Source organism: Callorhinus ursinus, unplaced genomic scaffold, assembly GCF_003265705.2.
Source record: "Callorhinus ursinus isolate GAN/ISIS: 27379988/994484 unplaced genomic scaffold, GSC_fseal_2.0 scaffold24, whole genome shotgun sequence".
Lineage (NCBI taxonomy): Eukaryota > Metazoa > Chordata > Mammalia > Carnivora > Otariidae > Callorhinus > Callorhinus ursinus.
In genome coordinates, this window is record NW_027397086.1 from 20245602 (window position 1) to 20267328 (window position 21727).

At 47.3% G+C, this 21727-nt stretch overlaps 1 protein-coding gene across 4 annotated transcripts in view; it reads left to right on the forward strand.

Moving 5' to 3' along the window:
- The window catches only part of EPB41L4B (erythrocyte membrane protein band 4.1 like 4B), a 127198-nt gene that overhangs the window by 19824 nt on the left and 85647 nt on the right, over positions 1-21727 (forward strand). For all 4 annotated transcript variants that reach the window (XM_073876590.1, XM_073876592.1, XM_025888568.2 and 1 more), the window contains exon 2: positions 14659-14763. In XM_073876590.1, coding sequence (XP_073732691.1) covers positions 14659-14763 — 105 coding nt within the window. The remainder of the gene's footprint in view (positions 1-14658; positions 14764-21727) is intronic.

Sequence of the window (21727 nt, forward strand, 5' to 3'; positions counted from 1 at the left end):
AGAAACTCGTATCTGGCACATGGGACCCAGGGAAGAAAGCAGGACTTGAGTCCATTGAAAATCATGGCTCTGAATCCCAGTGTGGGTTATTTTTAGTCTCAATTGTTTATCTTATAGCTGTCTACATAAGATGGCATGAGAAGGCGATGGAGATGTGTCTGTCTGGTTTGGCCCAAACTGAATTTTAAACCTCCTCTTTTTGCATTCCCATGCGTTATGCTGAGTGGAGTAAATGTTCCACAAAAGAGTACCCCCCTCATATGATTCCACAGATATGCAGTTCTAGAATTGGCAGAGCTAGTCTGTGGAGAAGATAAATCAGAGTAGCCGTTGCTTCTGGGGGCCTGGAGAGGGCCGCTGGGATTGCCTGGGAACTTTATGGGGAGACGGGAATGTGCTGAATGGTACCAGGGTGAGGGGGTTTCACAGATGTTTCCACCTGTCAAAATGAAACAGCGCAGATTTGTGCACTTCAGTATAAGTAAATTTATTACCGCCAGCCAAAAAAGATGTGTAACAAATTAATGGAGAGCGGTGGGGAGGAATGAATAAAGGGGGTACAGAATGTTGGTAATTGTTAAAGCTGAGTGGCGGGTGTTTACTATGCTGTTCTGTTTTGTGTTTATTTGAAATTGTCCATAATAAAAAGTTTTCTGAAGAAAGAGTGGACCGGGTATTCTTTGTTGATTCCTCCCTTCAGGAATCCAGTGAATTCTCCTTCCGGGACTCCTGGGGAAAATGCAGACTCTCGGGGCACTGCGGTTGGTCCCAGCCAGCCCTGGCTGTGCTTTCTCCAGTTTGCTTACTTTCTGCCTTGCTGGTGGCCATGAATCTTGAACTCTGGCTTTCCCCCACTGGCACCTGCCACCACCCCTATTTTTTTGTCCCTGTCCTTTTGCTATCACTTTGATCCAGGAACAGACCCTCCCCTTCTGTGGGACTTTGACCATCTCACTCCACCCATGCCTGGCTTCGTCTGTCTTTGACTCTCTGACTCCTTGGGACCTCTGTGATTCCAAGTCATTCTCTGCTGTAAATCTACTTGGGTCTCATTTCTCTTCAGCTTAGGGTTGTAAAGTACCACCTGTGTGACTTTGTTCAAAGATACAAGACCTGTGGATTGGAGGGGCACTGTCCCCACATTCCTATGCAGCTGTAAACCAGTACCTGCTGTGTGATTCCATTTATATGAACTTCGAAACAGGCAAAACAAATCTTTGGTACCTGTGGGATGGAAGAAAGGGGTAGAAATGGGAAAGAGGCTTCTGGAAGTCTGGTAATATCCTGTTTTTTGACCTGGGCACTTTTGTCTGTGTATGTCACCCTTCAATTAAAAAGTAAACTAGAGGTCGATGCCAGGCTTTACAAAATCACCACATTTCACATTAAAAAATTCAAATTTGGGGCACCTGGGTGGCTCAGTTGGTTAAGCGACTGCCTTCGGCTCAGGTCATGATCCTGGAGTCCTGGGATCGACTCCGCATCGGGCTCCCTGCTCAGCAGGGAATCTGCTTCTCCCTCTGACCCTCTTCCCTCTCGTGCTTTCTATCTCTCATTCTCTCTCTCTCAAATAAATAAATAAAATCTTAAAAAAAAATTCAAATTTGTAGACTTAAAAAAAAAATAATTGGAAGATCTGAATTCCCAGAGTGGCAGTTGGCTAGATCTGTGTGGTGACTGCCCCATGCTCCCTGCCCCCCCCCCCCCCCCCCCCGCCATTCATCATGGCCCACTTCACTCTTGTACATGGCCCCGTCTGTGCACCTCCGGCAGGAATGCTTCAAGGTGGCTTGTGTGGGGGTGGTACCTGCATAACCCCGCACAGAGCTTCCTCCTCCTTTTACGTTCTGTTGGTCTCCTAGAGGGTATGAGGGTTGCGGTAGGTTGGGGGAGGGGTGTCAATGCCTGCTTTAGTGGCAGTCTTGTAGGAATACCTTTTGACGTGGATTTGAAGTCCTGAGACGCTGGGATCTTGTGTGTTAAGACATTCCAGGTGAATTAGTTCTGCTTGAGCTGGGGACAGTTGGGGTTAGCTTATGACCAATCCACAGAAGTTAAAGAAGTTATTCTATTTGTACCTAGGTGTTGAGTTCTGTAAATAATTTCTTATTTGTGTATTCTATTTTAAAGTAACATTGCACAATAATACCAATTAGTGCCTGTACCTTGCTTGGTATTCTGTTGTTGCTTTTAAAAATACATATATGAGGGGCGCCTGGGTGGCTCAGTCGTTGAGTGTCTGCCTTCGGCTCGGGTCATGATCCCAGGGTCCTGGGATCGAGCCCCGCATTGGGCTCCCTGCTCGGCGGGGAGTCTGCTTCTCCCTCTCCCTCTGCCTGCCGCTCTGCCTACCTGTGCTCTCTCTCTCTCTCTAATAAATAAATAAAAAATCTTAAAAAAAAAAAAAAAGACACAGACAGGAATCTTTAAAAAAAAATAACATATATGATTGGTGGGGCACCTGGGTGGTGCAGTTGGTTAAGTGTCTGACTCTTGATTTCGGCTCAGGTCATGATCCCAGGGTCCTGAGGTCAAGCCCCACTTCAGGCTCCATGCTCAGTGGGGAGTCTACTGGAAATTCTCTTTCTCCGCCTCCCTCTTCCCTGCCCCTCCCCCTGCCTGAGTGTGTGCACGCACTCATGCTCTCTCAAAAAAAAAATACATATATGATTGGAAAATTTTTTTCTTAGTTAATGGTTATGAAGGACTAACTTTTTGGGTGGTGAACTTACAGTCAAGGTTCTTATAATAGTTCACACTAACCACAAACCACGTACCTCAGGGAAATAATCTTGTTAATGCCATCCTTACAAATCCAAACCTACAGGCTGTAAGCATCACACCTCCTTTCCTCCATCTGAATGTGTCATTCTCTGCCTTCTTCTTGCAGGAGATTTTTTTTTTTTTTAAACACTACTGAGTCACCAAAAAGAGAGAGAGAGGGGAAAAATCGAAGGCCAACTAGAAAAAAAACTTGATTTGTATACCCCTCCATCACATGAATGGATGGTGTGCCTGTTATAGTTTTATGTCTCTTAATTGCCAAGGTTTTTTAAAAGTCTTATGTGCTTTTCCACTCATGAACTTTTTTGAAAATTGTACACACACACAGAGCCAAGTAAAAAGCCTGAAAATTCTGTGTCTTAGCAGTTGGTGTGATCCCTAAAAGTTCTAAACTGTGGGCAAATTTGCTAGTCGGGTTCACCGCCCATGCTTCTAGAATACCAGCTCCGGGTGGGACCCCAGGAAGCTGGGCTCCATGACTGTGCTGTGACTCAAGCTGTACCACCCAGCGAAGGCTCTGGATCCCCAGAGGGCTATGGTGGGAGGTTCCTGGGGCTGAGAGTCTGCGGTCCTGGGCACAGCCCTGGCTCTGCCCAGGCCAGCTGCGGGTTTTCATCTTCTCCACACGTCACCAGATGCTATATCATCTCCATTGTACAGGCAGGAAACAGACCCTGAAAGGCTAGGGGGCTTAGCTGGGCTTGTGCTGGTTGTGAATGGCGGAACCCAGGTTCAAACCTGGTTCTGACTTGAAACCGTGTAACTCCCGGTATTAGACAGCTCAGGCTGCCATAACAAAATGCCACAGACATTTATTTGGTGCCGCCAGTCTGAGATCACGGTGCTGGCAGAGTTGGCTTCCCTGGAGGCCCCCCTCTCTCCTGGGCTTGTAGCTGGCTGGCCCCTTGCTGCTTCTCCTCTTCCTGTCTGCATGGATTTTTTTGCCCCTTGTGCGGGCATCCCCGATGTCTCTGTGTGTGACCTCATCTCTCTCTCTTTAAGGATACCAGTCAGATCAGAGTAGGGCCCACCCTAATGAACTCATTTGCACTTAATCACCTCCTTAAAGGCTCTGTCTTCAAATACAGCCACATTCTGAGATACTGGGTGGGAGTTAGGGCTTCAATGTATGACATTTGGGGGGACACAGTTCAGCCCATGACATACTCCCCTGTTACTTGATCTCCATAGAGCTCATGTCCTTCTGTGAATGGGCATGCTAGGAAGAAAGAGGCCACCTCCATCACTGGGGGTGTCTAAAGGGCGCACCCTGGGGTCAAGCCCCTTTAAATTCTTCATTTCATTTCATTTCATTTGGCTCAAACATCCTGACCAGGTAAGAAATTCCCTGACCCCAAACTCAGCCTGAGTGGAGTATCAGAGCTGGGACTCAGCCCCCCAGCATGCTGACCCTCGAGCCCGTGCCTTCAGCCACTGCATCATGGGGTGGGCTGCAACATCCAGAAGCTCCTGGAGGGCCACAGAGGAGGGGAACAGTCACGATGGGACTGGGGAGTTCAGGGAAGCTTCGCACATATGAGGTGGCATTGACCTGCCTTATTTTGTAAATTGAGTCACACTTCTAAATCGCCGGATGGATGGAGGCAGTCTTCCACCCAAAGTTAGTTCTCTTCATGTTTCTTGGCTGGTTTCCCTGGGAATTCGTTGCATATTTATTTATGTGGGGTTATTTGCTTTCAGAATTGCATGGCGGGGGAATCTGCAATCTGGCTGCAAAAAGTAATTTAGCAATTTATTTTCAGGGCTGCCCTTCTTCCAGCAGCTTGTTTCAAACTCAACCTCTGGCACAAAGACATCCATCATTTTAATTGCGTGTTACTGTTTAGTCAGGCACAAATTTGTTTCATTTTCTTTTTCCTTTCTCCTGTGGGTTTTTTTTTTTTTTTTTCCCTGAACCACCATTTTAAAAAGCCAAAAATATTTCCCCAAACCAAGTGCTTTTTATAGTTAAGGAGTTTTTAACACTGAAATTCTGGTTTTTTAGTATTGCATATTTGGTTCTTAACCTTTCAGAAACGCAAGGCTTGCCTGTTTTTTTTTCCTGTTGAGATAACATCCATAATGCAGTTGTCTCAAGATGGACCAAAGAAGGAAAATTGTATTGGTCCCAGGGTCAGAAGGTTCATGTTCTAGTCCTGACTTTGCATTGGCTGCCTGGCAGTGTGACCTGCCTCTGGCCTCATTTTACCCACCTGTAAAATGAGGGACTTAAGTGCACTGATTTCTAGAACATTCCTACATTCTTACTTGGTAACTTGGATGTTGAGTAGGGTTCCTTACCAAGTCCTGCTCATTGTGGCTATCCGAGACCAGGGAGCGTGTTCTGTTCCGTATCAAATGTTTTTACTCTGCTTGGTCACAGATGATGGCGTTTTTTTAGTTCAAGGTTAAAAATCAATCCTGTGTCCCTCAGAAATGTTCTAAGGGATAAAATCACTGATTCCACAAAATTAGGGTAGAATGTTTAACTTTGGTGTCCAACGCTTAAAAGATTTAGCCTTTGTTGCTGTACATACTTTCTTGCTATAAAAGTATGTTATTTGTGTCTGTGAAGTTGGGCATGGAGTACAGTAGCGCACCCCCTTTATAAGCTGCACCAAGGACCGGGGGCAGGGATGAAATGGGCCTTAAGATCCACAGGTAGATACTGAGTTGGATCCTGACAGAAATCTGTATACTGGATTTTGTTTTAAGGTCGTGGAAGAAAATCAGTTGTTAAGGGCTTGGAGTCATTTCCCCTTTTGGCATCCCATAGCACCTTCACCCTCACTGAGGACATAGACTGGTCCAGTCACTGCCTTGGATTGTCAAAGGCAGGGCTCAGGCCAGACTGTGTTGACACCCTCCATCCCCTAACTCCTTTGCAGTTTGTGAGCTTTAAGTTTTTATTATGGAATTTTTCAAGTACGCGAAGTAGAGAGCATAGTATGATGCAACTCTCACATACACAAGGCCCATTTATTAATTGTTTCTCTGGAGTACTTTAAAGCAACTCCCAGGTGACTTAACATTTAACCTGTTACACCTAGTGGGTATCTCTTACATATAAATACACACACATGCGCGTGTATGTGTGTATCCATAATACTGTTGTCCTGCTCCACAAAGTGAACGGTGAGTCCTTAATGTCATCTGCTACCAAGTCCTTGTTCAGTTTTCCCATCATCTCAAAAACCTTTCTACAGTTGGTTTGTTTGAATCAGGAGCCTACTATGTACCACACGTTGCACTTAGTAAATAATGTCTCTTAAGTCTCTTTTCATCGGTAACAGTCCTCTCCCTTCTTTTTGGTGCAATTTATTGAGTTCTTAATATGTAGTTGGTGAGTGTAGAGTAAGACAGCCTCAGATATTCCAACCCTTGATTTTAATGTTTCTCCTAAGGAGAATTAGTGGCCTTTGAAGAATAGTTTTTTGATTTGTTTATTCCTTTTTTTTTCCCTAGAATGAATATGTTTATTATTCTACTTCCTTATCTCCAAGCAGGTGATACCCTAAGTTAGCATCACAGTGTAGGGATTTCCAAAGAAACATTTTTTAAAGTTACACAAAGCTTTTATGTATACACGCATATGCCATGAACACCTGCTGTATCTGTGTATATGTATGGTTTTCATTCTGGTTATCTGTTGTTGCATAACAAACTCCTCCACTTATGCTTAGCGACTTAAAATGACAACGAGGATTCTCTCAGTCAAGAATTTGAGTGGGGCTCAGCTGGGAGGTTGTTCGGCTGCTCATGGCATTAGCCAGGGTCATCAGGAGTACTCCTTTGGAAAATGGGCTGGTGTGGAGGGCCAAAGACTATGCTCCTCTGGTGCTTTGGCAGTGATGTCTGGAAGGCTGGGCTCAGCTGGGACAGTTGCCTGGAACACCTGCCTGTGGCCTCTTCAGCCTGGCATTCTCAGCATGGTTGGGTTTTTTACATGGTGGCTGGCTCTACCGTAGAGAAGCATCCCAAGAGAATGGTCACCTCACCTTGGAAATGACAAAACATTACGGACACCATATTCTATTTGGCTAAAGCAATGCCAGGTTCTTCCAGATGCAAAGGAAAACAACAAAGATCTTAAAAAAAAAAGAAAGAAAGATCTGGCCACGATGTTTGTAAGCACCACAGTTAAAAACCAAACCAAAATAATAACACACTGGGGTGCCCGGGTGGCTCAGTCGCTTGAGCGCCCGACTCTTGTTTTTGGTTGAGATCATGATCTCAAGGTTGTGAGATCAAGCCCCACATTGAGCTCGATGCTCAGCTCAGAGTCTGCTTGAGATTCTCCCTCTCCCTCTGCCCCTCCCCCAGCTCTCTTGCTCTCTCACTCTCTCTCTCAAATAAATAAAGTCTTCACACACACACACACACACGCACACACACACACGCGCGCGCACGCACACACGCGCACACGCACACACGCGCACACACACACACACACTAAAGCTAACACCTTAGGTACTTGCCACCTGAGACCTTTTGAGTCCCCCGTGTACTTGCTTGTCTTTTGATGGAAGATAGAGGCCACTGGGGTGGAAAGCACCTGCCCGTTCAGGTCATTCAAGGCAGTCTCCTGTCCCCTGTTCTCATTCACTAGGGATTTGAGTGGACTCATTTAGGCAAAGAGCACTGTGACAGATTACATGACTCACCTGACTTAATAATGAAGGTGACATGGAGAGGCCCCCCTAACTTAGAACTTTTAAGAGCAATTTGCCCAGTGGATCTTTGTGTTGGGGAGGTTGTTGATGCTCTGTTAATGTCCCTGTTGGTAGGAATAGCATATTGCAATTTGCCTGTTAGGAATGTCACCCAAAATTGAAGAGTATTCAACACATGCTGTCTCTGATGTTTCTTACTGAGAGTTGGAAGCATAACATTTGAAGATTTATTTTATTTACTTGAAAGAGAGAGTGGGAGTGGGGGGGGAGGGGCAAAGGGAGACAATCTTTAAGCAGACTCCTCACTGAGTGCAGAACCCGATGCAAGGCTCAGACCCATGAGATCAGGACCTGGGCCGAAACCAAGAGTCGGATGCCCAACCGACTGAGCCACCCACGCATAACATTGGAAGTGTTGGTCAAAACCAGTTTTCAGGCAGCCAGGATCAAGTAGTTTTAGGTGTCTGGACTTCATTCAGCATCTTAAGGAATAAATGGAAGCCATCCCTTAAACTATTGAGTCCCTTGTGATAGGCATGCTTGGAAGGAGCTATAGAGAGACAGAAATTGAGGTCACTAGATGTTAGCTATTCCACATTGATTGAAAGAAGGTTCATAGGATCATGGCCAGTGGGGTCATTTAATTCTAGCAGCAGCCCTGTTAGGGATGTGGCATTAAAGGAACAAATGAGTGCTTTGAATTTCTGCTACTTGGCCCAGAGAGGGTTTATCAGCCAGGGACAGAGGCTGATCAATAGTTAATTAATAATGTAATACACAGTCTGTGTTTTATATTTATCTTTCCATTACTTGAAGCCAATATGGCAGTGTTCTGCGATGGAATGGTGAAACCTAAAATCTGCCCACCCAGTCCTCATGTAGCACAGTGAGAGCCCCTTTCCCAACGTGGAAAGAACCCTGGTTCTCAGTGCAGCTGATCAGTAGGGTCTCCGTTCACTGATTCACGCACCAAGATGGCAGTCACTTTCTTCCAAGATCATTCTTCTCTGTTGATCAAAAATTAAGGGCGGTTGTTTTTGTTGCTTCCTCTGATTTTTAAGAGATTGTTAGCCAGGCATGTCAGGAAATTAATATCACTGTGCTCTGTTTTACCAGAATTGAATTTCCAGGAGCTGCCCAGACTGTTGATGTCCCCCTCAGCACAGTGTCTTGGCTTCTGTGTTAGTTTGTGAGCAAATCATCTGCTGTCCATTCTGCCACAATTTGCCTGCCCTCCAAACCAATTAGTAACTGCCTCCCCACCATGAGATCTGTTTGTGTTGGACTGTGTGGCCTTGTACCCCAGCTGTAGCCCAGACCATGCTTGAAGTAGGCTCTCAGTACTTGTGTATTGAATTGGGCTTAAGAAATATTTCTTGTTTGCAGGACACGTTCTGTGTGCTTGGAGCCACAGAGGCAAATGAGTTGAGTAGAGAAGCAATGGAGTGAGGTAGAAAGAACTCTATCCTAAAAAAATCTGAAAGACTGGATTCTGATTCTAGTTCTGCCACTTATAAGCAATATGAACTTGGTCACATAATTTCTCTGAGGCTCAGTTTTCCTCTGTACAAAATGGGGTCCTGGAACGTTGGTAAACATTGAAGCACTCTTCAACGGGGGCAGGGTGGGATTTATAAGCTGGACAGTCTGGCCTTAATTCTTGCAGATCCTGGATACTGTTATGAGTCCCCAAATTTTGCTGATGGCTGAGATGCTATTTCTCAGGAGGAAATTTCAAGATAACATTTTTTTTTTTGGTAGTTTCAGATATTTATTTGGTAAATTCAGATAGTTGTAATTTCAGATATCCTGGAGTAAACAGTTTATATTTGTTCTTAGTGACTTAGTACTGATGGCAGTGGGGACAGAGACGCCTAGGCTGTGTGTGTCTGTGTGTGCAGAATGGCTAGTTTCTTACTAAGAACATAGAAAATTAGCAAATTATCGAGTTGTGAGGATTGGGGGGGGGGGCAGACCTGGTAACTGACCATGAGATTAGCACTTCCTCGAAACAGCTGAAACAGGCCCTGAGGCAGGTGCCTTCTGGGAACTGCTGGCCACGAGCAACTGGAGAGACCAGGTGGACTTCTGAGAGCTACTGAAAATCAGGGCGTTTAAGAACTTGGAAAGCGGGGCGCCTGGGTGGCTCAGTCGTTAAGCATCTGCCTTCAGCTCGGGTCATGATTCCAGGGTCCTGGGATCGAGCCCCGCATTGGGCTCCCTGCTCAACGGGAGGCCTGCTTCTCCTTCTCCCACTCTCCCTCTCTCGCTGTCTCTCTCTGTTAGATAAATAAATAAAATCTTCAAAAAAAAAAAAAAAAAAACTTGGGAAGGAAGGAATTGATTTCCAGGGACCAACATGGGTTTACAGAAATCCCCAAAATCAGACTAGTCTCAGCTTTTCTTCAAAGGGCATTACTAAACCGCTGTAGATCACGGACTCTATGAACTTTGATTTTTGTTAAGTATTTGCCAAAAAGCACATTGTATCATTCCTGTGGACAAGTGAGAGAAATGAGGTTTGAATGAAAGTAATAATAATTCCTTTGTGTGGATAGGACATTGCAGTTTACTGTGCATGCTCATATGCTTTCTTATTTTTTATTTTATTTTTCTTTATTTTTTTGAGTAAGCTCCACACCCAGCGTGGGGCTTGAGCTCACGACCCTGAGATCAAGAGTTGCATGCTCTACCAACTGAGCCAGCCAGGTGCCCCTCTTGCTTTTTTTGTTAATATAATGACTTAGCAAGGTTGATGGTGCAGGTGAGAGTACCCCATTTTCCAGGTGAAGCGGAGACTCAGTGCAGTTACCCAAGGTCACAGTCGAATTACTAGAAAAGAGGTACAACTGGGTTCTAACCCAACATGTTTGGCTTCTAAGAGTCTCAGGGCATGACCCCACCATGGTCACACTGTATATGTTCGTAACTGGGTTGAGGCCACCATTAGATGGGCACCTTTAGTACTGTAGAACTCAAGAAAGACAGCACCCCCTCTCGCCACGTACACCCCTCCGCTCTCACCCCCCAGCCCTGCGTGCATCACAGTTCCCACATGTTGTAAAACTGAGATCAGTATCTGATACATGGGATAATAGCCCCGGACTCATAATGTTCTTAACAGCATATGTCATGGACCAATTTAAATAAAATGACATTTATTTAAACAAATGTAAAAACTTACACTTAGGTTTAGAAACTATCACCATAATTATTTTGGTGATTTTTTTAGCCCATATATAAAAATCCCGAACTTGATAATATTTTGTGTGTATAGAAGGCACAGCACAGTGTGGTATGGTTTCCAGAACACCAGTGCATTGGAGCACACAGGGTGTCTGGAAGGCGAGATGGTAGGACCAGGGTTCTGCAGACCCAGACCCCAGCTGGCTGTAGAGAATTCCCAGCGGAGACGAACCGGGAAGTTCAGGCTTCCGAAAAGTCGGTCATTTGTAGACTGTTGTGGGAACCGAGGATTCTCCTTCATCCATCCACATCAGCGTTTGTTTATTGAGCTTCAGAATGTCAGATGATCAAGAAGCAAAGATGAACCAGACAGGGTGCCACAAAGGAGAAGTTTCATAATGACCACGGTTACTTCAGCGTGGCTGTGGGAATTGGCTTGCTGCCCACGGGGATGGGACTAGGGATGTAGGAAGAGGGCACCCAGGCAAAGGGATGACACAGGCAACACTGTAGGGTGGACCTGCTGCATATGTTGGGTGGGCATTGTGGTTGGAGAATATGTGTTTGATTGGAGCCCAGGGTACCTGGGGGGCCTGGGGAGATAAAGCAGGTGTTGGGTTTGGCGGTGTTGATTGCACAGAGTCTGATGCCAGGCTGAGTTCATCCTTGGGTGCACGTTTTTGTGCAGAAGAGGGACTGAGGTGAGGGCTGTGTTGTGTGAAATCCGTTCTGGCAAACCCGGGAAACATGGGTTTTAGGAGGGGCGCTCGCTGTGGTGCAGATACAAGGAGATGTCGCCTGAGCCATTGTGGGGAGGAAAAGGGGAGCCTTTCGGAAGGTGGGGGAGTTCCCTGGAGCCTTCTCAGTTTTGACTGGACACTTTGTGGGCTAGGAGGAGAAATAGATGGCAGTGGGTTCAGGGGCTGTGGCCTGGACCCTCTTGTCTTCGCCTGACCTTTCACTCCCTGGGACCTCTGTTTTGAGGACCCCTCTATCCCAGCCCTCATAATCTTACCAGATTCTTTTTAGAGCTGGAAAGGGCCATCAGGAATTCTCTCTTCCAGAGGAAGAGACCTAGAGCCTAAGGAGCTGGGGGAGGTGGGTGGGGCAAAGTGTTTACAGGTGAGTCAGTAAACATGGTATTTCCTGTCCACCAGCCTCTGTGTCTGCCACGTCCCAGTCTAGTGAGCAAGGGTCTGCCGATAGAGGAGCCAGTCCGGCATGGCAGAAAGGACCAGCCAACTCTAGAAGGGTTCTTTTCCCAACCTCCCCCTTGAGCTCTTTCTAAATTAGAGCCATTTTAGAAAGACATCAGAAACGTAAGATTTGGAATGATCTAGAGAGAAGCTTGGGCCAGCTGCCCCTATTTTCCACATGTGGAAATGTGTGTTTTCAGTTCATCCTCCGCGAGTGTTAAAATGACATCCCTGGATGGTAAGCCCTGAACCAAAATAGAGAGGCTCAGGTGGGGAGCAGGCGGGATTTGGGGTCTGCCAAGTTTGAGCGACCCTGTCCATTCAGGGCACCATGCCTGGTTTGTAGCTGCAGAAGTCCAGGATGGGCGTATGGATTTGGGGAAATTATGAATCGCTTAATGGTCACAGTTAATGCATGTGGGACTAGAGCATAGATCTCTTGCTTCCTGCCAGCCCAGTTCTGTCTGCCACATGGTGCTGCTAAAGCTGTATGCTAACTAGTTCTGTCCCCCCAGGAAACCCACTAATGAGGCACTGGCGCCGTGGTGGTAGGTGTTGGGTAGGCTAGCAGTGCCGGATAGTAAGAGAGCAAGTACATCGGAGGAAGAGTGCCAGAACGATGATTTTGTGTGTTTTTAATTGTATTTGTTGTCTAACGACTGCCAAAAGATCCGTGTTAAAGAACACTCGGGAAGAAAACCATCCATGGTTTCTCCATCCCAACACAGGTCTTTTGGTTTTCGCAAACCGTTTTTATCAAGCAAACCATACAGCGCAGACAGATTTCTTTGTAGTTGGAATCACAGCTTCTTACTCCTTTGTGGTCTGTTTACTTAATGTCGACATAAGAATCTTCCTGATTCTTGTCTCATCCTTATAATTATCTGTCCTAACGGCCCAGCAGTATTCCCGAGTGTTGATGGGCCCAGCTCTGTGTCCCTGTGGTTGGAGTTTGGGTTGTTTCTTCTTCGTGCCCCAGCCCCAGCTTTATTTCTCCAGTAGATAATGCTCCAGAGAATATCTCTGCACCTGGAGCCTTCTGCTCCTGTTGAACTGTTGCCTTTAAGGAGTGTTTCCAGGAAGCAAGGAGTCTGAAGGTTGTAATCCAGTGCTATAATTTTGAGGTTTTTTTTTTTTTTTTGGCTTTTTGTGAGTGCTGTTTTATATAACACAAATGCAGACATACACATAAAACAAAGGTTCAGTTTCACAAAGTTCGGGAAGGCAGACACCCTTGTACCACCCACCACGTCAGGAGCTGGGTGGGACCTTGCCAGCCAGCGGGAGGTCCACTATGGGCTCTCTCCCTGGCACATCCCCTCTGGGCCCCGGAGAGCAACAACTCCCCTGACTTCATTGTAACCACTTCTTGATCCTCTCTTCAAGTCTTCTCACCCAATGTGCGTCCCTACACAATGCAGTTTCGTTTTGCCTTTTTTTTTTTTTATAAAGGTGTCTTTTAGATCTTTTGTAACCTCTAGGTGCCCCTCCATCCCTTTACTTCTGTCTCTTCTATTTGTTGAAGAAGCTGTGTTGTCATCCTGAGGAGTTTCTAGAATTTCCCACAGGCTGGATCTTGCTGGTGGCAGCCCCATGTAGTTTAGAACATTCCTCTGCATTTCCTGCAGTTGGCTGTTGGATCTACTGGTTGAATCAGCCCCAGACTTGTTTTGTTGTTGTTGGGTTTTTTTTTTCCTGTGGGGAGAAAGATTACATCTTGAGGGGGTGTTCTTCATCAGGATGTACTTGATGGCTGGTTGTTGGTTGTGTTCTGTCGCGATGTTAGTAGCCGTCCAGGCTCAGTGCTTAGCACCTACCATTCATTAGAAGTTGCAAAATTGTAATACTGCAATTCTGTGATTCCTTCTTCATTTTGTTGTTGGTGTACTACTATAAAGAGAAATTCTGCCCATCTGCTATTTTTAATACCTTTATTGAGGCGGACATACCATATAACTCACCTATCGGAGGTGTATAATTTGGTGGCTTGTAGTATATTCATAGAGTTGTGTGTCTGTCCCATGCCCAATGTGTGGGGCTCGACCTCATGACCCTGAGGTTAAGCGTCACATGCTCTGCTGACTGAGCCAGCCAGGCACCTCTGGTTTTATTGGGGTTTTTTGTTACTTGTGCTTGTGGTGTTTTATCTAAGAAGTCATTGCTTAATCCAAGGTCATGAAGATTTGTGCCTCCGTTTTGAGAATTTTATAGTTTTAGCTCTTGCGTTTAGGTCTTTGACCCGTTTTGATTTAATTTTTGTATATCCCATCATTTATTCTTTGGTTACCCAGTGCTACAGCCAACTGGCCAGATCAGTGCCTGATCCTCTTCCCTTTATTTACCAGTTTTCATAATAAGGCATTGGTTCCTTATTCATTGTATGAAGTTGTTCTTTGGTGTTTTGTTTTGTTTTGTTTTCATTATGAGTAATTAGATTTAATAATGAGTTTTTATAATATAAATAATTAAATTGTTTAAAAAGATTTTATTTGAGAGAGAGTGAACGAGACAGCGAGCAAGAGAGAGAGAGCACGAGCAGGGGCAGAGGGAGAAGCAGCCTTCCCGCTGAGCAGGGAGCCCGATGCAGGGCCTCGATCCCAGGACCCTGGGATCATGACCTGAGCTGAAGGCAGATGCTTCCCTGACAGAGCCACCCAGATGCTCCCAAAATAATTAAATTTTTAAAAATTATGTATACTGTGGCATATACACGTATACAATATAGAGACAAAAGTGGTTTTGGTTTTGTTTCTTTTAAAATGTTTTATTCTTATCCAGTGGTCACATCCTCAGTTTTCATCTACCCAATTGTCTTCCAGAAACATGCCAAAGGCCAGGATCTGTTTGATCAGATTGTGTACCACTTGGACCTCGTGGAAACAGATTACTTTGGCCTCCAGTTCCTCGACTCTTCCCAGGTTGCTGTGAGTACTCCTTTGACACATTTCGGGACAGGTTGATTTTTCATGCTAATTGCAGATCCACAGTTGCTGGAGATTGGTAGAGGGAAAATAGGAATGAAACCGTGATGTTGTTGCAGTAGTGAGCGTTGGGGTGTCAGTGATAGTGCCCATGTGACATTCATTCACATGCCCCCCCCCACCCCCGAGGTGGCCAATAACCGGGAGAGGAAGAGAGAAAGAAGCGTTCCTGTTGTGCAGGGGAATGCATTCGGGAAACATTTCTAAGCATAGGGATGCGACTTGGGCACATTTCTAGAGTAGATAGAAAGCAGATGATATACCAGTCTAGAAATGCTTTCAATGATGCTTTATTTTTAACCGGCACAGAGACTGCAGCATCATCTTCTTGTGGACTCTTGCTGGGTGGAGAGAGCGGGTGCTGTGAACATGTTGAATGTGATCCCAGCCAGACTTAGTGGGTGCAGGGGCCCGGGCGGAGCAGGTCTTGGCACTGCCTGAGAACCATCTTGCAGGCTCCAGGAGGTTGTGTTAGGTCAGCAAAGACTTCCCTTGCTGTGCCTGAGACAGAGCTGTCCACAGCAGGGGTGCTAGAGGGAGTGAACCTGACATAGCTCAGAACCACTCTTTTCAAAAGCATGAATGACTTCAGAGTCTCCTTCCCCAACAAAATCTAACTCTGGGTTTCAAAGGTAATTTATTCAACAATCAAAAATATTTTTTGAGGTGATTTGGGGGGGATGGGTGAAATAAAGGGGATTAAGAGTATATGTATCTTGGTGAGCACTGAGAAATGTATAGAATTGTTGAATCATTATATGGTCTGCCTGAAACTATTACAACACTATGTTAATTATAATTGAGTAAAAAAAATACTTATTGAGCATCAGTTATGCACTGGGCCCCTTTTAAGCACTATAGATAAAGCATTGAACACATATATGACAGATGGTGGTAAGTGTTAAGAAAAATAGAGTAAGGGGAGAGACAGACTGAGTAAGGGGTGGTGCTATTTTAGATTGTATGTGAAAGGGTGAGTTCCCTGATAGATGTTTGAGCATCCGTGGCTAAGTCTTTTTCCCTAAAGACACTTCTTCAGATACTCCCTGGGGGGGTCACATGTGCCAGTTAAGACTAAGATGCTCAAAATCCATGCCTAGAAATTGGGTCTGCCTGAGAACGTCTGTGTCACGCTGAGTCCGAGATGATGCCGTGGAGTCAGGACTTCCGTGCATCCCTCTGGCTGCAGGCCTCCTAGGCGGTCGCCCCCTCTGCTCCCACCAGAAGCCCCTCTGCACCTCAGGACTTCCTGTCCACCATCCCTTACCTCCCTGACTGTTGCCACAAACTCTCCAGCCGCTGCTTTGAGTTAGTGGTCGGATTCCTTCTCCATTTCCCAGCTGGAGACTCGTCCCCGCCCGCTGGGACCCAGGACAGGGGTGGACCAGCTTTCCTCTTCCTGCCTCCCTGTCCGGTTCTGCCGTCGTCCAGGATGGGCCACCTGGTGCCCTGCCTTCTGACTTCGCAGGTGGTCTCAGCCTTTCTTTTTCCCTGGGCAACCTGGGAATTCAAGTTGCCCATCCTTCTAAATACCTTGGACACTGTTTCCTCACATTGAAACTTGGGCAAACCTCGCACACATTCACTTGGGTCCCGTCACCACCCAATCGCTCCAAGAGCTGGAATTCTGTTGTTCCCGTCCCATGATAACTTCCCTTGATTCCTTCTTTCCAGTCCCCCTGCACCTGGCCTTGGACCTTAACCACTGCCTCCTGCCTCGTTCTCCCCTCTCGCAGCCTGGGGGAGCCTCAGCCCTCTCGCCTGTGTGCTTTTTGATGCTCCTGCCCCCGTGACTGTCCCCTGGCCTCCCCTCAACACGCAGGCCCATCTGTTCTCCCAGGCTGGCAGGCTGTGCCTTTTGACACCTGCACAGGTCACAGCTCACAGATACAGCGAAGTCCAAGCCCCTGGGCTACTCTTGGAGCCTGGTTAGCCCCTCTTGGACTCGGTTCCCCTTCGGAATCCTGACCACAGCCCTGCAGTCCAGTTCTTGCAACGACTCTGTTCGTGCACTTGGCCTTACCTTCTGCTGAGAAGACTGAGGTCATTTAGCTAAAACCCTTTGAGTTTTCTTACCCTGCACCTCAAAGTTTCTCTTTCTGTCTATCCTTTTCACCGTTTGTTTTTAAGAAAATGTGCATATTTCTCCAGCATTTACCCCCTAGACCTGCATCACAGTGCCAGATTTAGAGTGTTCCTGTCTGTGTCCAGTATCCTCCAGCTGTCCCATCATCTGACACTTGTCAGCCCTCCGCTTCCCGGAAACGCTTCTCCATTCTGCCTTCTATGTGTCTTCACGCATGTGGTATTTTGGGCTTTAGAATGTCTACAGCCCTGGACTGTGAGTCTGACCTGGACCTTGTTCCTGGCGCTGCCCCTGACTTACTTGGGAGCTTTCGATGAGCCACCTTTTCTCCCTTGTCCTCAGTTTTCTCATCTGTAAAATGGGGTTCTTGGACCTGTTCCTAAGAGCTCTTCCAGTTCTCATGTTCTGAAGGGGAGGCAGGTGTGTCTGCCCCACATGGCTTCTCATGTCATTGTTTCTGCCAGTAGAGTCATGTGCCTGCTGCCTTGGTGCCATGTCCTCATCCCCAGGTGACCCCTCTCCAGCCACTTGGATTCCCAGAAAGCCAAGGATGGGACTCTATTATGAAAGACCTGACCATGCACCTCCGCTCCCTGGGCTGCCCAGCGTTCCCGTCCCCCGGCGCCCTGACACACACTCGGCGGGATCCAGGCGTCCTTCCAAGGCCAGACACCTGCAGACACTTAGACTCTACAGGCTCTCACATCTTTCCAGCTTCCAGCTCTGAGCGTGATGTGCTTTTCTTCCCCCACAAAGCAGGTGTAGGGTCCTTGTCTACCTGACTTTGAGGATCCAAGGATGTGCAGCAGAACCCTTCTCATTAGTCTTGATTTCTAGGCTGGACTCATGACAGGCTGTGTTCTGGTGAGGTCTGCACTTAGCTGTATGTTTATGTTTCTGGGTTCCCCTCCTAGCATGCCCTTTCTCACCCTGTTTAAACTTCTGACTGTCCTTCAAGACCATCTCAGACGACAGCTTTTCCTTCATGCAGCATGTCCTGAACTTCCCAGGCTTCTCCTGCCCCCTGGAAACCTTTGAGCTGCTTTGCTTTCTGTGGCAGTTTGCTTATCTGGCCTTGGGTTCATTATCTGTGTATATAAACAGACCTTTTTGATTAGATCCTGAGACTTAGGATTACTTCTTCTTGGTGACTCTTATTGACAAGGCATACCACCTAAAACCTCAGTCTTCAGCCCCAGAAGAGACCTTAGAAGCCATTTGTGAAATGTTTCTCTTGATGGTGAAATGAAAGCCTTTCGACTTTGGCAGGGCCCTCAGTGAGTAGCACAGCTCAGACTCAAACCCAGGTCTTAGGACCTCGGGGGTAAGTGCTCTTTTCAGTATGCTATCCCTGCGAGCCTGTTTTCCTAACTGTAAAGTGGAGGCAGTGACATCTGTATCACAGGGAAACTGAGGGGCTCAGTGAGTTAATGGAGGAGAAAGGGTTTTGTAATCTAACATGGGTGTGGGTCTCCTCTTCCTAGCTGGGCAAGCTGAGGGGGGACCAGAAGTCATCACAGCTCCCAGAGGTGTCGCACTTAGGCTAGCTGGAACCTGCAAGGCTGCCTTGCCTGTGGGAGAAACGTTAGCAATTTAGGTGATCCCTTTAGGACTGTTCCCTGAGTCGTTGATTTTTCTGGGCTCCTGGGACAAATGAAGCAATTGATGGCAGGTGTAATGGATGGGGGCCAGAAGGGGAACGGTCCGCTTGGCTGTTGGCTTACTGCCACGAGGCTCCTGCGAGAAGTGACATCCCCACCCTGCCCCTGCATGCAGATCGGAGGGCTGGCAGTGGCGGGGCTCTTGGCACAGCTCTCTGCATACCCAGCTTCTGTCCCCAGCTCCCTGCAAAGAGCCAAGCCTGGTTACCATAGTGCGCTGCCCAGCCCTGAAGCAAGGTCAAAGTCTATGGGCATTGCCTATTTTTAGCAGTTGAGGCTGGGGCCTCCTGTTTCCCTTTTCCATATCAAGGCAGGCCACAGCCCATTCTGTAGATCTCACCTTTGCACAGCTCAAAGCAGGGGCAGGAGTTCTATTTTTATAGAGGAGAGCTTTCTTCTGAGAAAGGAGGCTCTGGCCTACACCCACCCAGCTTTCTTACAGACCGATCAGATAGCTGGTATTTCCTGAGTTCCCCCTCTGATGAGCTTTGAGCCGGGCATCAACCTAAAGACTGCACACAACTCTTGATTTAACCTTCATCATCTGGAAAACTAGCCATGGAGCAGACCCATTTTACAGATGATGAAGCTGAGGCTCACTAGGAACCTTGTAAAGGTCAAAGTGAGGAACGGAGGCAGGATGCAGAATCTGGTTTCACCCCCCATTGCAAAGGCCAGCCCTTTTCACTGGGCTCTCCCCGTTCCATTACACACGTCCTGGGGGTGGGGTTCTGGAGGGCAGGTGTGGCCATTGTTAAGTTGCTTCGGGGGGGGGGGGGGGAGGGGGGGAGGCTCCTAGCAGGAAAAGGGAGCATTTTATGGTGGTACGATTTGCAGCAAGGGATCCAGAAAAGGTGATTTGGGCCTTTGTCTCTAGACTCGTGGGATGTTTTTCCTCTGGTCTTTGCAGCCTAGGATCAGGTGGTTGGGTAGTAAGAGGCCCAAGGCTGCAAGGTGAGGTTGACACGGGTTCATTGGCTGCCGAGAGGGTCAGTGGACGCTGAAGGGGCGTTTGTGGCTTCGCTCTGATGATCACTTGGAATGCCATCCCATGTGCCCCTTGTGCGGACCCTGCTGAGCCTTCCTACGGTCTCAGGTGCACCTGGAGGGAGGGGCTGTCAGGGTGCTGTTACTGTGAGACAGGCAAACCTTCCATTTCAGTGGTCTGTCACAGTTTTCATGGCCACTGGGTTGATTCTTCAGAAGCGTGTTTGGGCAGAGCTCAGTGCACAGATGAGGAAACTGTCTCGGGGGGCCTGCCCATGGCCACACACCAGGTGGGAGGCAGAGCTGGGACTCGAACTCTGATCTCCTGCCTCCTTCTATTTTAGTGCAAAGGAGTATGAAACAGCTGAAGAAATGCTATAGGCCTCCCAACAGCCTGTCTCTGAAGGCTGGCAGAGTGAGGGTTTTCCTGCCCATGTGTGAATATTGATGCTGGGTGGAAAGCTTTTGATAAAGGGGCCTCTGTAATTGATTTAGATGAATCCCCAAGGAAATCTCAAGTAGCTGGTATAAGTGAGGTTATGGGGCTTCATCGTGGATGAGAAGGAGCCATCCCTCCTTAGGCGGGGAAGGCACTTCGAGCTAGTGTGTGGTGTGGAGACTCAGGGCCCTGGCTGCTGACACAGCCTCATTTCTGCCCCTGCCTCTGCCCCTGCCTCTCTAGCCATGGGATTCCGGGGCATCTGAGCCCTCCGCACGGCCACCTTCATTTGCTCTGAGGCCTGAGCGAGTGATGGGTGGGACACAGTCCAACGTGGGTTTCTGCCGACACCACCAAGCAATTAATTCTGTTGCCGTCTACCTGCAGATAGCTTCAGATCCCACAGGTGAAGGGCTCAGTCCTACAACACTGTTTTCCACGCCACACCTACCCCCATTCCACGCTTCAGATGCCAGTCACGGGTCCAGATTGCTACCTGCATAGATGGGAGGGTCCCCACGATCCACTCCGAGCTCAATTTTCTAGAACAGATCATAGAACTCAGAAACATTGGACTCACGAGATTACCAGTCCGTTATAAAGAGAGTAACTCAGGAGCAGCCTGACGGAAGAGCTGGATAGAGCAAGGTGTGGGGCTGAGTGGGTAGTGCAGAGCCTCCGTCCTTCTCTGGGTGCCCCGCTCCCCCCACGCCTGTGCGCCCACCAGCCGCGAAGCTCTCCGAATCCTCCCTTGAAGTTTTTGTGGAGGCTTTGTTACAAGGGCACGATTGATGAAATCATTGGCATTGATGATTGATTCAAGCTCCAGGCCCTCACCCCCTCCCCTTCCCCAGAGGTCGGGGCGGGTGGGAGGGCGAGACTGTTAGCTTCAACCCTCTAGTCACAGGTTAGTTCCCCTGGCAACCAGCCCCCATCTTAGGTGCTTTCTGAAAGTCACCTCATTAACATAAACTCAGGTGTGATTGAAAGGGATTTCACCTGGTCTTAGCCAAAAGGCCAAGAAGCGATTGAAAGGGATTTGTTGTGACTGTCAGGACACCTTTATTGCTCTTATGGCATGGAAAATTCCAAGGGTTTTAAGAGCTCTGTGCCAGAAACTAAGACCAAATATATATTTCTTATTATAAATCATATCACACACAGTAAGCTCCAAAAGTATCCTTTCCCTTCTTTCTCTTTTCTTCCCTTGGATATGGGATTATCTCTTTTCACATTCCTTCCAGCTCTAATTTAAACACAAATAGACACTCTTTGTAAACTAAGAAACTCTACAGGTACCAGGCAGCTAGTGATGAGTTCTACTACTCACATTTGATGGTGAGGGCTCTGGGGTTGTTCAGGCGGGTTTTATTACCTTTTCAACCCGTGAGCTTATCTTGGCCATTGTGGTTCAAGTGCTTCTGTATAGATTTTAGTTCTACAACCAGCCTTATGCATGTCATGGTTCCAGAACTGATGTACTGTCAGAACAGATGAGCTCTGCCAAATCGTCTCCCATCTTGATTTATGGAAAGGGTTTTGCCAGATTGACTTGGATGAGAAATTCAGATCAGAAACCACCTTTCTAACACGCTAGACCGTTTTGAGTTAAATGTCGTGCCCTTTGAACTTAGAAATGCCCTCGTCTATCTTCAGTGACTGGTTTAATGGTCTCTTAAGAGGGGTGGAGCCATTTGCCTTGGCCTTTGCCAACAGGCAGTGTGGCTATATTTA